General features: G+C 41.7%; 2 protein-coding genes across 3 annotated transcripts; both read right to left on the bottom strand.

Moving 5' to 3' along the window:
* Window positions 1-415: 415 nt before the first annotated feature.
* LOC130923734 (protein Wnt-8a-like) lies at window positions 416-2100 on the bottom strand. Its single transcript, XM_057849660.1, has 6 exons — window positions 2057-2100; window positions 1948-1981; window positions 1707-1845; window positions 1297-1422; window positions 1061-1203; window positions 416-982 (listed from the first exon to the last, which is right to left on the bottom strand). The coding sequence occupies exons 1-6, from the start codon at window positions 2098-2100 to the stop codon at window positions 416-418; spliced, it is 1053 nt and encodes a 350-aa protein (XP_057705643.1).
* Window positions 2101-6681: 4581 nt separating this feature from the next.
* On the bottom strand, window positions 6682-9262 carry tmsb2 (thymosin beta 2). Of its 2 annotated transcripts, none has more exons than XM_057850759.1 (3): window positions 8891-9000; window positions 8139-8243; window positions 6682-7984 (listed from the first exon to the last, which is right to left on the bottom strand). In XM_057850759.1, exons 2-3 carry the CDS (start codon window positions 8236-8238, stop codon window positions 7947-7949), a joined length of 138 nt encoding a protein of 45 aa, XP_057706742.1. In that variant the 5' UTR covers window positions 8239-8243; window positions 8891-9000; the 3' UTR covers window positions 6682-7946. The 2 variants fall into 2 exon arrangements, with proteins under 2 accessions (XP_057706742.1, XP_057706741.1); XM_057850758.1 differs by lacking the exon at window positions 8891-9000 and adding an exon at window positions 9097-9262 and having other exon boundaries at window positions 6688-7984.
* Between the last annotated feature and the right edge of the window lie 5936 nt (window positions 9263-15198).

Here is a 15198-nt window from a genome sequence, read left to right as displayed (position 1 = left end):
AAGAGGCAGTACTCTGCAAGTTAGGCTTTTATTTAAAGGAGGAACACACGAAATCCCGTGCCGTATCCCCAGCGACCAAAAAGCTGATTGGATGACTGATTTAGGAAACGCCTATTCGCATTTCAAAGGCCGGATTTATATGCGATTGAATGTATTTTCCCTCCATGTATACCTGCATGTCACCATTAAGAAACCAGACAGTCATTTTATTATTAAAAAAATATGTTTTATCAAGTCAATTTAATACGTTTTTGGAGCTGGGCAAAGTCAATGTGCATCCCAAAGCACGCAGATGTTGTGCAGGAAACATGTTCTAATATATTTGTTTTTGACTCCACAAAATCTGTAGTGTTACAGTACGAAGTGCAATTTTACAGCACACAGATTTGGTCACAACGCTGCAACCGTGCAATAATCAATGTCCACGCGCACGATGCTTTCGTTGTGCATTGTTATGCGCTTTTCTGCCACTGTCCTTGCGCGCACAGTAATATTTCGTTACAGTTTGAGTGCATTTGTCACATTTAACCGTGCAGCACCAGTGGAATTTGCAATTACAGCTGCTGACAACTTCCATGTGCTTCTTCACCACTCGGAGGCCGCATTCGTAGCAGAGCCTGCGGCAGGTCTTTCGTTCCCACCGGGACATGCTCTTGTCCCCCTTCAGACACTCCCGACCCTCGGTGCCCTTGAAGCCTAGGCTCTGGTTCCTAACGCAGTAATCCGGGGAGTCCTCGAAGAAAATGAGCTCTGTCCGCGGAATGTTGCGGAAAGCGTGCGTAATGGCACCTCTGTTGTCAGCGCTGTTGCCGGCTCTCATCGACCTCTTGTCCACTTCCAGCTTCCTGGCTTGGGAATGCTTTATTTTCAGATAGGCGCCCACCTCTCTGAAGTCGGCCAGCTGCATCCAACATGTTTGGATGCTGCAGCTCCCTGACACACCGTGACACTTGCAGGCTCTCCTCATTGTAGCTTTAATTGCCTGAATAAACCGGGGGGGGGGGGGGGCACGGTTAACGAAATTGAAAATTTTGTCATAATCGATAATCGAATGCCTTACTAGTCTCCCAGCCTCGTTGTTATGCAGGTTGACCGCAGCGCGCGAATCATGGCCATCTTCCAATGCATCCACAAACTGCTTGGAGATCTTCTCTCCAAACGCCACATTATCACTACAGCCTCCCCAAATCCATCCTCTTCCACCTCGAGATTTTAAATAATGTCATGAAATAACTTTTTTTTCTTTTTTAGTTGACCTTAAAATTCAATGAGTGACTAAAAAAAGATACGCTGTACCTGTCTGTCCAATTCTGGAATCATCACAACCGCATTTGTCAAAGTCTCCCATGCTGCAGTTTTTAGTGAGAGTGTACATCACTCCTGCAGCACTGATGGCATGAACAAAGGACGTCTCTTTTGTAGCTGAAAAAAAAAAAAAAAAAAGTCACATAGAGAAGCATCATCACAACAAAACTTGCAAAATCCCGTGCGTAATGTGTGCGTAAATACGACACAATCTCGCTTAATTAGTGTGCAAAATACAACAAATACTGATTTTTTAGTGCAATAATAGATGTGATTTTTCTTTCAAAATGGACTTTTTAGAAATGTTATAATGCACGTGACGTCCTTTTGCGCACTGCTTGACATTACATTCGTTGTTGTTCCCTTTTGATTTGCTGTACATAATAATAATAATTTCTTACCAATACGATGACTGTTATGCGTGGACAGCTGAAGGGTACTGTGTGGACAGTTCCATCTTTCCCAAGCAAACTGGTGTTTGCACTCCAGTATTCCACTTTGCGCACCCACTTGCACGCTGCTTGCATAGGTAAGAAAAGCCTGTGTAATGGAAAAAAACATTATTTGTTACTTTTTGCGTGAAACTATTATTAATTATATAGTGAACTAAAGTTCTTAACGCGCACATTAATGCAGTCATACCTTTGGTCCAGTCATGAGGAAATTATTCACCGTCCTGTGAATAGAAAAAAAATATTCAGTCGAAATACAGTGAAACATGTTTAACTGAATCCATGCAAAACTGACTGACCAAGTGGATGAATGCTTTAATATACAACTCGTGTAGAGGACCATCACAGTAAACTGCATCCCAGCTTCCATAATGCAGGTTGCAAACAAAATTCCTTATTCGACTCCTAGATGTGAGTAGCAAAAAGAGAAGCGCACTACTGAAGGTGTACCTCAACCTTCACGCTAATGATATATATATGGTGGTTGGTTGGGCCTTTGATTGACAGATTTGTCAAACAGCTAACGCTCCACTGTGAAAAAGACTACATTGGTCGTCCCGGCCTGGAGACAAATAGGAGCCGTCCGCGCATAAGTGCACTTCAAAGCGAGAACGCAACACTTCTACAGCCCCTAATTCATTCACCTGCATCGGGCAGACCCTCGGTCCCCCTTTCCCACCAAGTGACAGTATGTAATTAGTTTATAATCCCACATTAACCCTATATTCGAAAAAAAAAAAAAAAAATCCAAACAAAACTATATAATATGATGGACGGTGACATGAACTACATATGTCAATATTTAAAATGATGCACGACATTTCTTGCCTACAATGCATTTCAGTTTTTTATGTTTGGGAAATGGCACCAGTGTCCCACAGGGCACACGGTGACGACAAAGCCATAAAGTCTTGCAGGAGCTGAGCTCATATAGTCATGTAAATACTGCTTCACACATCGCCGACATTGGCATCGTGGTGATAATAGGATAATAGATGTTTCCTTCAGAAACAACCTGGTGTGAAAACAGTCTGGAATTTACAAGGATATAAATCCATGAGAGCGTTGATTTGTATGTGGCACCCTGGGCGAGCTGCAATCACAATACGTTTACAGATCTAAAACTATACTATATGTTTGGAATTTACAATCTATAAATCACTTCGGCATGCATGATTTCTTTCGTGATTTTGCCTATGTCACAGCAGCCATCAACATTAATTTCGTCAAATTTCTGTCATCCCTTTCTGTCATTCGGACAGCTCATGAGACGCTGCGCATTCAGTCAGTGATTAACGTTCTGCAAAAAGACACACTAGTCTGTATAAATCTCTAAATAAACCACTCAAAATTCTCTACAATAACAAATTCACTCAGCATTTAGAACAATTGATGGCCAATTGGGCGATAACTTTAACACAATTGAGGAGAGAACGAGGTGACGATAATCCCTATAATTAGACATCGCCCGTCATCGTGTAATATGACTGAAACCTATAGCCAACCCGAACTGGATAGAATATAATACCCGCTAATTCGAACCCACCCTTCTTTAATTAAGAGCTGGTGGTCGTTACAATTTTAATGGGTTCTTAACGTGTAAACAGTGCTCTAAATACATGGGCGTGATGCTGTATGCACGGTGCCATCGAAACTATTATAGCCAAATCACGCGCGCAAATGTGATATTCCCCTTAGTGGGTTCAATATTGAGTTACTATATTGTTTCCCACAGTAGTTCTACAGGTATACAAACAATAAAACAACAGCAGGATGTCAACTCCTTCAGAGCCATTTTAAAAAATAATTATGCTAATGACAGTAATAATGCAACGGTTGTAGTAATATTGGTATACTGCTGCTGATTATTATTCGTGGTAGTAATTTGTAATAGTGAGTTCTTTTTTTTTTTTTTTAATTCTCGGCAGTCCATAGTCATTTTTTTTTATTACTATATACTGTAATTAGCATTCACATCCCCCATTTGATATAGATTTGCGTTTAATTTTTCAATTTTATACAATTGACCTATCTTCTTCTTCTTATGAATCATTATTATTATTATATATTAATATTATTATTGGTTTATTTGTATTATTAGTGTTATTGTTTTTTATTGCAGGATGTGTCAGAATTGTAATATAATACTTTAGAATGATGAAAATGTTACTCAAAATATTTAACCCTTTAATGCCTGCAATATGAAACATTTGTCAGAGAATCACAGAATTTGAAAGCTAAGGTCTTAATGAAACCTTTTTTTCAAATTTGTAAAAAAGAAAAAAAAATCGTAATTTGTGTAAAAAGCGCTCTGATATCTATAACCCTTGCTAAATCCTGTTTTTTTTTTCCTCATGGAACATGCAGTTGCATGAGTTGACTTGGCTCCATTGTTTTATTTTTGAGGAAAGATATTTCAAAATTCTGACTTAGTCTCAAAATCATGAAATTCTAAGTGTATCAAATGTGATATAATTGGCAAGAAAGGGTTAAAATAATATATATTCTCAAATTTATATTGAAATTTTTGAAAAATTAACCCAATTATTATTCATTTTTTTTAATCATGTAATTTATTTATTTAGAAAATTGTTGATTAATGATTATACTTACAAAAATATATTAATTTGATAATGTTTTCTATAATACACTATATGATATACTATTTGATACATACATTTCAACAATGTATACCATGAAATAGGATAAAATAGAAAAGTAAATGTTTTTATTTTGTTATTTTTTATTTAGGAAAGGTTGATTCTCTGCTTCATCACACTGTTTATATGTTCCTCCTCTCATCAAGAACATAAACTGAAGCACTGTTTCTCTCTCACTGGTCAGGCTGCTTCTTTATCGTCCAAGTGATGCTCTTTATATTGCAGGTCAAGTGAAGACAAAAGAGACAAACTCTGGATAGACCTCAGTGAAAAATGCACTGACTTTTACACTATATGTGTGAATAGCTGCGCTGAGCTAAGACAGCTTCATTCCTCGGACATGCTGCATGGCAAAGAAGTGCACGTTCTGTTACGGAGTTACTTGCGCCGACATAAGTTCTGGTTTCATCAATGTTATTTCAGTGAAAAAGGTGTTTCAGACCAAAAGTGAACTACATTTTTAGTCCCATTTGTGCCCAAAATTTTCGGTCGCTGAATTTTCATTTTATCTCTAGCTATAATCATTACCATAACTGGGGTTTATTTATTATGTTATATGTGCTGCTTTTCTTAGTGTTGTTGCAGTATTAGGAAATCATAGGTTTAGGGGTGCAGTGGCTCAGTGGTAGAGTAGTTGTCCCCCAACCCAGAGGTTGTGGGTTCGATTCTTCGCCCTGATGAACTCGCCTAAGTATCCTTGAGCAAGATACTGAACCCCATGTTGCTCCTGGTGCTGCGTCACCAGTAGGTGAATAGTAAGATAGTGTAAAGCGCTTTGAGCGCCTTGAAAGGTGGAAAAGCGCTATATAAGTATAACACCATTTACCAACACCATATTGTTTTATTATATGATTTCCATTATTTCATTATTTTGTCTAGTACGATGTCAATAAGATGATGATTATGCAGTGGGGAGAACAAGTATTTGATACACACACAATGGGAAAACCCATTGGCAGTGTATCAAATACTTGTTCTCCCCACTGTATATACAGTATATTAGGTTTGGTGACGCAACTAGTACCATAGTGGCGTTAGGAAAATTGTTTTTTAAAAAAAATTGTCATATATTGAATTAGTCAAATATTTAATTTGTGTTTTAATCTCAATCTTTACAATAATTACGTTCCCATGCTATTTGGGTGGTCCTTGATGTGATGGTGGGGGATATGTTGACGTACTGGAAAGAGAGAGAAATGGAGCCACGGGGTGGGCCTTCTTTTCGTCTGGGCTGCAGGTTGCGGAGGTGGGGGTCGGGGCTCCGGTCGCCCCCTCCGGGTGGAGATCCTGTCCTGCCCCGGGCTTAGTGGGCCGTGTGGGTCCCGCAGTGTGCCATGTCGTTTGGGGGTTTGGAGCGGTGGCTGGTGGGCCTGGTGGGCGGGCGGTGGTGCGTCCCCTCATCCCCTTCCCTAAAGACTGATTAACGGGAGCGCAGATGGTCTGGGAGACTGCCCTGGGGCAATGGGGGTGGCCCCCTTTGCCGAAGCTCCGGAAGGAGGGCTGGGCTGGGCTGGGCTAGCTAAACCCCCCTGATTGACTGGGGAGGTGCCATGGCCTTGGGGCGGCCCCGTGCAGCCTTTCCACTTGTCTGCAGGGCTATCACACGTCTGAGTGGATTCACTCATGACTGGGTGCAATAATAAACACTCAAGTAGAGAGATTGTCGGTGCCAGGATTAGTAATCAGGCAGCATAGAATAGGATGTCAACATATCCACACTTACACATAATATGATTCACATAATACTGGGTTCCACATCTCACATTGCTGATTTGTGTACACTCCACCCCGCCTAATCAAATCTCCTTTTGACTCACCTTCCATCCTCTTTCTTATCGGTTATCAGCCCCCCACATTGTGTCCATTGGAAATACATTTAGCTAATGATAGCACCACTATGTTCACAGGTAGCAGAGCAGTCTAATGTATTTCTTGTTTATTCTTCTCCTCTTCTGTCTTCCTATAACCCTGTACTGCTCGGTTTCTCTAATATAAATAAAACACAATGGATAACCACAATGGGAGAATATCAAACTCCCATATGATACATTTAAAACTGATCAGACCATAAGGCCACTGAGATTACCCTTCGCATTGTCTAAGTAGCTGAACAGGACAGGTTTAATAAAGAAAACAAATGTTTTGTATATATTGTCTGCCAACTTTATTTTTATTTTGGTGTCTGCCTATATATTGGTAATTTACATTATTTACTGTGCATTTATGTGTGCAAAAAAACAACACTTTTTTTTGCATTTTGTAGGGGTTGAGTTGCCTGGAGCCCTAAGAGAACCAAGCAATGCCACTGATCCTGTCATCGACAATAATACACTGCATTTATCCCAAAGCCTAGGTTTCCTCATAGAATAAGGGAAGGTGGTGTGGTGGGCCTGGAGGTCATGGGGGACAAGTCCCCTGCATTTTATCTGTTGGCTGCTTTGACTGTGATTAAAAAAAGGAAAGAACAGATTTGAATAGCACTTGGGACCATTAAAAAGAAAAACACCTGGCAACAAAACTTGATGAAATTCCACTTAAATTATCCTCACATGATCTGAAATAGCACAGAGAGATACTGCGATAAAAGACAAAAATGTTTTACCAGTTGAAAACGTTTAAAATTGATTCAAAAGTTTCACTACTAGGAATTAAGCACAAAATACAGCAAAATCATCAGCTAATTTTCTTTATCATTTGCGTAATATCCATGTGGGGAACGATCCACTTAATGTAAAATTTGAGCAAAAAGATGGAAGATTCACTTTTGCTTATTTTGTACCTATTTTAATCACTCTATCTGGTCATGATCTATAATTAGGGAGGGAATGCACGAAGATTTTCAATATAAGGGAGCAGTTTTACCAAAATCGATTCAAATTGCAATTGTTATCTCACTGTACTGTCAAAAAATTATCTTGTGAAGACCCAATAATCCCTTGTATACAATTTTATTTTAGTCAATGTTACTTTAGATGTGACCAATGAGTGTGTTTGATTTAAACATTCATATATTTTGTACCTGTTTTAAATGTAGGTCTGCGCTTGCCTGACCAGAAAGGGTGCAGTGTTATATTCTTGTATCTTTATTAACAGGAGACCCACAAAATGAACATGATCATTAGGTTCCACATCTTGATATTTATTTCAAAATGAAAAGTAAAAAATTATTTAAGAAAACATCATCAATGGTTTGACTTAAATGCCTCTCCTTATTTTAAGAAACCATTGATCCATTCAGCACTTCATAGTCTGGTTGCCTGCCTCCTGGTGCTACATCACAACACCACTCCCCAGTTTGGCAATATTGGTGAGTTGTTAGCTCCATGCTAACAGAGTGAGTCAGGCAACCAAGCTAATGCTTTTCTCTCAAATGGTAGAGAGGCCCCCCACCCCATGTGAGGATAAAACCCCTAGGAGCTCAAAACACATTTTTTGAACAACAACAGTAGGATATTAGAACAGTGTGATAATTAAAAGAAAGTGCATTTTGCTGTGGCATCCCATCTTCTTTTCTTCATGTGCTTAGTAGTCAAGGTGTGGCATCTCCTTTCCTCTCTTGTTCAATGGCTGAAAAAGGGACAGAAAAATGTTGGCGTTGACTACGTGATGAGAGAGTTCATTCAGTTCATTGTCTGCATCTCTTTTACTTTTTGGCTGCACTGGGTGCAATGAACAGAAACTACAGTATGAAGGATGTTTTTTCACAGCTGGGGAGACTCACTTTCTTTTGTGGGCAGAGGATTTTTTTCTTTTGTCTCAGTCTTCTTCAGCTTTGTCTTGTCAAAACGGGAAATCTCAGTCATATCAGGCTTGTCAGACATTTTGACTGTGAAGACAAAAAAAAAAAACATTTAGCATTTTGATGTAATATTATCCTTTCAAATACTGAAATTATTTTTCATCTTTCAAACTGGAACACTTAAAAAAAAAATTTTAAAAATGCTATCACAAGGATTGTCAAACTAGCCGGTGGCTTTATGAATGATTTTCATCTGAAGTGATCGCATGGGAAGGGAGTGGCTTTGTGCAGCTAACACATGTCCACATGCATGCCTACCTAGAAGTCGCTTCAATCATGATGCTCATCCTCCTAACGTCACACCACATATCTAGTTTTCCTCCACTTTCAGTTATTTCATTTTTCTCTATTGTCTTTCTATATGGCTGGAGTCTTTGTTCTGTCCCTCTGCATCCACCCCTGCAGCCTTGACTGCAGTCATTTTCCTGACCTAGCCTCAGGTCTAACAACGTGTTCAATGGCCCAGTCATGACTGTTTTAACCCGCTGCTCTGTGAGAACGCTCACTAAGGCTGCAACATATTTCCACAAAGTAAAAATGGGTCTATTAATAATATAATTAGATGTTTTAATCTTTAGTGTCAAAGACAACTGGATCATGGCACTAAAAATAGCTACACCCACCTCTGCCAAGCCCTGATCAGAGTACATTTCTTAGCTCAATTAACTCATTACCTAAAGACTAAGCCCCATTGTTACTTCATCACTATGTGTACAGCCATTCTTTTGCACATCTTCCCTTGCTGCTATCGGCAGGCATCCTCTGGTACTCCAGCCACACCCCACTCCTTTGTCTGAATCACAGTGACATGCAACCAGAAAGACTCACAAAGGCACAAAGGCATGAGACATAGCCTAGAAAACACAATGCACATTCTTACCGATATTCACGCGAATGGCAGGCCAAATCCACAGGAAAAGAAAGTAAGGAGGAGTAACGTTACAGAGCGTGAAGCAGCAGCTTGAGTGTATCTGCCGGTGTGTGCACGCTTGGCTGTATCCGGGGTGTGGGTATAAAAGGGAGGGAGGGGGGAGAGTTACAGAGAAGAGAGAGAGAGAATGACTAAGAGCTTAGTCAGTCTTCCTCTTTGTCATCAATATTCATGCCCTGCTTGGGTATAGAGAAGCCACATCATGTGATGTCAAGGCCATACTGTATATCAAATGTATGCATTTTGAGTGTTATATAATTTGGACAATATAACAATTTAGCTTTTCTGACTTAATAATCACTATTTCTGGTGTGTTTCAGAAGGAATATGGTTGATACAGATAGCAGATCATCCATGATGGCCATTCACTGAAGACCACAAAAATACATCACAACACAAAATGCTTAGTACTTTATTTCAAACATGTAAAAAAAAGTTATACTCATGTTCATGGGTAACCACCAGAAATTTAATAGCCCCTTTAAATACAAACATTATCATCAAAGCTTTATTAGGCAGCGCATTCTGAGTATTACTGTCAGTGGTAGTATAAAAATTGTTTTACTTTGATCATGGCGTCTGCCTTGAGAGACATTAGCCACATCCTTGCTTTTATGATCAAAATGTACTGCAGCTCTTGATGTCATTATACATTAATAGAATTGTGATTTTCAAAGCCTTGAATGTTCCTGCAGCTGACTTCATGGTATGTGGGACTTTCTCTTAATCCTCCTCGGGGTCGATTACTTCCTCTTGCTGCCAGTTAGTGAGGACACCTGCTGTGAATATCAGCCTATCTCACAATATAGGAGTGATGATGAGTCAACATGACGCTCACCCTGTGAGCCAGCCCAGCATGTGCACTGCTATTATGGCACCGAATTACCGAAAGCCATTTGACATTCTTTCTACAACAGTGCCTTGTTTTGGTCATATAAACTTTGTGTGCTCTGTCTCACCACCTGCTGGTCAAAGTGTGGAACTGACCCGTGGCCCTTGTGCTGAAGATGAATAAAAACAGTGCTATTTTCCCCATTAATGTAACTTAGATTTTCATTTCAATTGGTAATTATCTCTACAATGAAACAATATCACTTAAATGTAACCACACCCCCAATATAAACGTGACCTCCCTTTTATAAATTTAAGAGTTTGTGGTAACAAAATTCTTACGTCATCATTAATTATATTGAAAATTTTGCACTGGGAAAATTAACTCATATTTACCTGTTTATTTTTTTATGGAAAATACTAGGGTAACATCCAAATCAATGATAGTGTGAATGTGAGGGTAAACAGTTTTTGTTTTCTATACAGTGAGGAGCAGAAGTATTTGCATCCCTTGTGATTTTAGAAGTTCACCCACTTGGAAAATAGGTAGAGGTCTGAAATTTCAATCACTTATGCCCCCCCCCCCCCACACACACACACACACACACGCACACAAAATAATAAATCCGGACCTCACATTGTATGATTTTTCATTAATTTCTTTGTAATTTACTGGGGTTCATAAGTATTTGTACCCCTGAGAATCAGCAATAATTATGACATTCAAAGAGATGTCAGTCTACGCTGAAAAAGTCCACCTTTACCCCATGAGTAAGCACTCACCCACCACCCGTTTGACCTCATTATTGTCACCTGTGCACCCCACAGTCAGTCATAATCCAACTGCTAACATGGGCAAGACCTAAGACCTTTGGAAAGCCACCAGAGAAAAAATGATTGAAATCCACAAAGTAGGAAAATGCTATGGGAGAATTTGAAAGCAGCTTGATGAGAATAAATGAACTGTTGCAGCAATTGTTAGAAAATGGAAAAAGGCTAAGGCTAAATATGACTGATATCATAGCTCGGACTGGGGCTCCATGTAAAATCCCTCCTCTTGGAGCATCACTCATGATGAGATTAGCGAGGGCTCAGCCAAGAACTACATGACAGGAGCTGGTCAATGACCTGAAGAGAGCTGGATGCACAGTTTCAAAGGCTACGGTCAGTAGAACACTACAGTGCAATAGTTTAAAATCATGCATTGCTCAGAAGGTTCCCCGTTGAAGCCAGTGCATGTGAAAGCCCGTCTGAAGTTTGCCAGGGACCATCTAGATGTTGCAGAGGGGTCATGGGAGAAAGTCATGTGGTCAGATGAGACCAAAGTAGAACTATCTGGTAATAACTTTACTCGTCGTATGTGGAGGGGAAAAAAACGATGAGTACAATCCCAATACCACCATCCCCACTGTGAAGTATGGGGGTGGAAACCTCGTGCTTTGGGGCTGCTTTTTGGCAAAGCGGACAGGACGACTGTACTGTATAAAGCAGAGGATGAATGGTGTTGATGATGATGGTATTATCAGATTTTGAGCCACAACGTCCTTCCATCAGTCAGAGACGTGAAGGTGAGTCATGGCTCGATCTTGGAACAAGTAAATCATCCAAAGCACACAGCCAAGCTGACCAAGGAGTGGCTGAGTAAAAAGCATATCAAAGTTCTGGAGTGGCCTAGCCAGTCTCCAGACCTCAATCCAATAGAAAATCTCTGGATGGAGCTGAAACTTCACATTTGTCAATAATGGCCTCAAAACTTGACAGATCTAGAGAAGATTTGTGTGGAGGAATGGGCCAAAGTCCCAAAGTCCCTGTTTCCATATGTGAAAACCTGGTGAAGAACTACAGAAAGCGTCTGGCCTCTGTAATTGCAAACAAAGGCTTCTGCACTAGATATTAGCACCGATTTTCTCTGGGGTACAAATACTTATGAACGCCAGTAAATTACGAATAAATTATTTAAAAATCATACAATAAGAGTTCCGGATTTTTTTTTTTTTTTTTTGTAAGATTATGTGTCTATAAGTGGAAATGCATCTACAGTGAAGAAAATAAGTATTTGAACACCCTGCTATTTTGCAAGTTCTCACACTTAGAAATCATGCAGGGGTCTGAAATTTTCGTCATTGCATGTCCGCTGTGAGAGAGATAATCTAAAATGAAAAATTCAGAAATTACAATCTATGATGTTTTCACGACTTATTTGTGTAATGCAGCTGCAAATAAGTATTTGACCACTTGAGAAAACAAATGTTAATATTTGGGACAGTAGCCTTTGTTTGCAATTACAGCAGTCAAACCTTTCCTGTAGTTTTTCACCAGGTTTGCACACACTGCAGGAGGGATCTTAGCCCACCCCTCCACACAGATCTTCTCCAGATCAGTCAGGTTTCTGGGCTTTCGCCAAGAAACACAGAGTTTGCGCTCCCTCCAAGGTTTTCTATTGGGTGTAGGTCTGTAGATGAGCTAGGCCATGCTAGAACCTTAATATGCTTCTTAGGGAACCACTCCTTGGTTTTCCTGGATGTGTGCTTCGGATCATTGTCATGTTGGAAGACCCAGCCACGACCCATCTTCAATGCTCTGACTGAGGGAAGGAGGTTGTTCCCCAAAGTCTCACAATACAGTGCACTCTTCCTGTCCCATGCACAGAAAAACACCCCCAAAGCATGACACTACCACCCCCATGCTTCACAGTAGGGATGGTGGTCTTGGGATAGTACTCCTCATTCATCTTCCTCCAAACACAATGAGTGGAATTATAAAAAGTTCTGTAATGCTCTTATCTGACATCAAACCTGCTCCCGTGACTCCTCTGCATTATCCAAATGGTCACAGGCAAACTTAAGACGGGCCTTGACATGTTCTTCTTAAAGCAGGGGAACCTTCCATGCCATGCATGATTTCAAACCATGGTGTTTTAGTGGATTACCAACAGTAACCTTGGAAACTGTGGTCCCAACCCTTTTCAGGTCATTGACCAACTCATGTCGTGTAGTTCTGGGCTGATTCCTCACCTATTTTAGGATCATTGAGACCCCACGAGGTGATATCTTACATGGGGCACCACTCCAACTAAGATTCACCGTCATGTTTAGCTTCTTCCATTTTCTAATGATTGCTCCAACAGTGGACCTTTTTTCACAAAGCTGCTTGGTATTTGCTCCGTAGCCCTTTCCAGCCTTGTTGAGGTGTACAATTTTGTCTCTGGATAGCTCTTTGGTCTTGGCCATGTTACAAGTTTGAGTCTTACTGATTGTATGGGGTGGACAGGTGTCTTTATGCAGCTATCGACCTCAAACAATGTGCATCTGATTCAAGATAATACATGGAGTGCAGGTGGACTTATAATAGGCGGGCTAGCAGGTCTTTCAGGGTCAGAATTCTAGCTGATAGACAGGTGTTCAAATCCTTATTTGCAGCTGTATTACACAAATAAATTGTTAAAAAAGTCATGCTTTGTGATTTCTGGGTGTTTCTTTTTAGACAGTGGATATGCACCTATGATAATAAATTTCTGACACCTGCATGCTTTCTTAGTGGGAGAACTTGCAAAATAGCAGGGTGTTCAAATACTTATTTTCTTCACTGTATGATTGAAATTTCAGACCTCTGCCTATTTCCTAAGTGGGTGAACTTGCAAAATCACAAGGGATGCAAATACTTCTTCTCCTCACTGTATATCCATTGATTCATGGGTGTAGTCTTCCTTTTGCCTGAAGTCAGCTGGGATCATACGCGGACATTAAGGGGGGGGGGGGGGGCGGAGGGGCATAGCCCCCCTGGTGGCCGACACTTTCCAATATATGACTTTAAAATTAAAGTCATAATAATAAAATAAAACAATAATATAATAACAATAAAACAACAAAATGAACTAAATGCATGAAACATATATTTTTACGTTGTTTGCGCTTATGCACCGAACAGCAGTTCAGAATACCCACCCTTTTTGGAGTCCTTGGAGGGTGTGCTAGAGAGCGCCCCCTCTGGGGACTCCCTCGTTCTACTGGGGGACTTCATCGCTCACGTGGCCAATGACAGTGAGACCTGGAGGGGCGTGATTGGGAGGAACGGCCCCCCCGATCAGAACCAGAGAGGTGTTCTGTTATTGGACTTCTGTGCTCGTCACGGTTTGTCTATAACGAACACCATGTTCAAACATAGGGGTGTCCATATGTGCACTTGGCACCAGGACACCCTAGGCCGCAGTTCGATGATCGACTTCGTAATCGTGTCATCTGACTTGCGGCCGCATGTTTTGGACACTCGGGTGAAGAGAGGGGCGGAGCTGTCAACTGATCACCACCTGGTGGTGTGTTGGCTCCGATGGCGGGGGAAGATGCTGGCCAGACCTGGCAGGCCCAAACGTATTGTGAGGGTCTGCTGGGAACGTCTGGCAGAATCCCCTGTCAGAAAGAGTTTCAACATCCACCTCCGGCAGAACTTCTCCCTTGTCCCGGGGGAGGTGGGGGACATTGAGTCTGAGTGGGCCATGTTCCGCACCTCCATTGTTGAGGCGGCCGATCAGAGCTGTGGCCGTAAGGTGGTTGGTGCCTGTCGTGGCGGCAATCCCCGAACCCGCTGGTGGACACCAGCGGTAAGGGATGCCGTCAAGCTGAAGAAGGAGGCCTATCGGGCCTTTTTGGCCTGTGGGACTCCGGAGGCAGCTGACAGGTACCGGCTGGCCAAGCAGACTGCGGCTTCGGCGGTCGCCGAGGCAAAAACCCGGACATGGGAGGAGTTCGGCGAGGCCATGGAAAACGACTTCCGGACGGCTTCGAGGACATTCTGGTCCACCATCCGGTGCCTGAGGAGGGGAAAGCAGTGCACCATTAACACTGTGTATAGTGCAGATGGTGTACTGCTGACCTCGACTCGGGACGTCGTGAGCCGGTGGGGAGAATACTTCGAGGCCCTCGTCAATTCCACCGACACGCCTTCCTTTGAGGAAGCAGAGTCTGGGGACTCCGTGGTGGGCTCTTCGATCTCTGGGGTTGAAGTCACTGAGGCGGTTGGAAAGCTCCTCGGTGGCAAGGCTCCGGGGGTAGATGAGATCCGCCCGGAGTTCCTGAAGGCTCTGGATGTTGTAGGGGTGTCGTGGCTGACACGTCTCTACAACATCGCGTGGACATCGGGGACAGTGCCTCTGGATTGGCAGACCGGGGTGGTGGTCCCCCTTTTTAAGAAGGGGGACCGGAGGATGTGTTCCAATTATAGAGG

The sequence above is a fragment of the Corythoichthys intestinalis genome, chromosome 11, assembly GCF_030265065.1.
Source record: "Corythoichthys intestinalis isolate RoL2023-P3 chromosome 11, ASM3026506v1, whole genome shotgun sequence".
Taxonomy (NCBI): domain Eukaryota; kingdom Metazoa; phylum Chordata; class Actinopteri; order Syngnathiformes; family Syngnathidae; genus Corythoichthys; species Corythoichthys intestinalis.
Note: the sequence above shows the minus strand (reverse complement) of the source record. Positions and strands in the feature narration are given on the sequence as shown.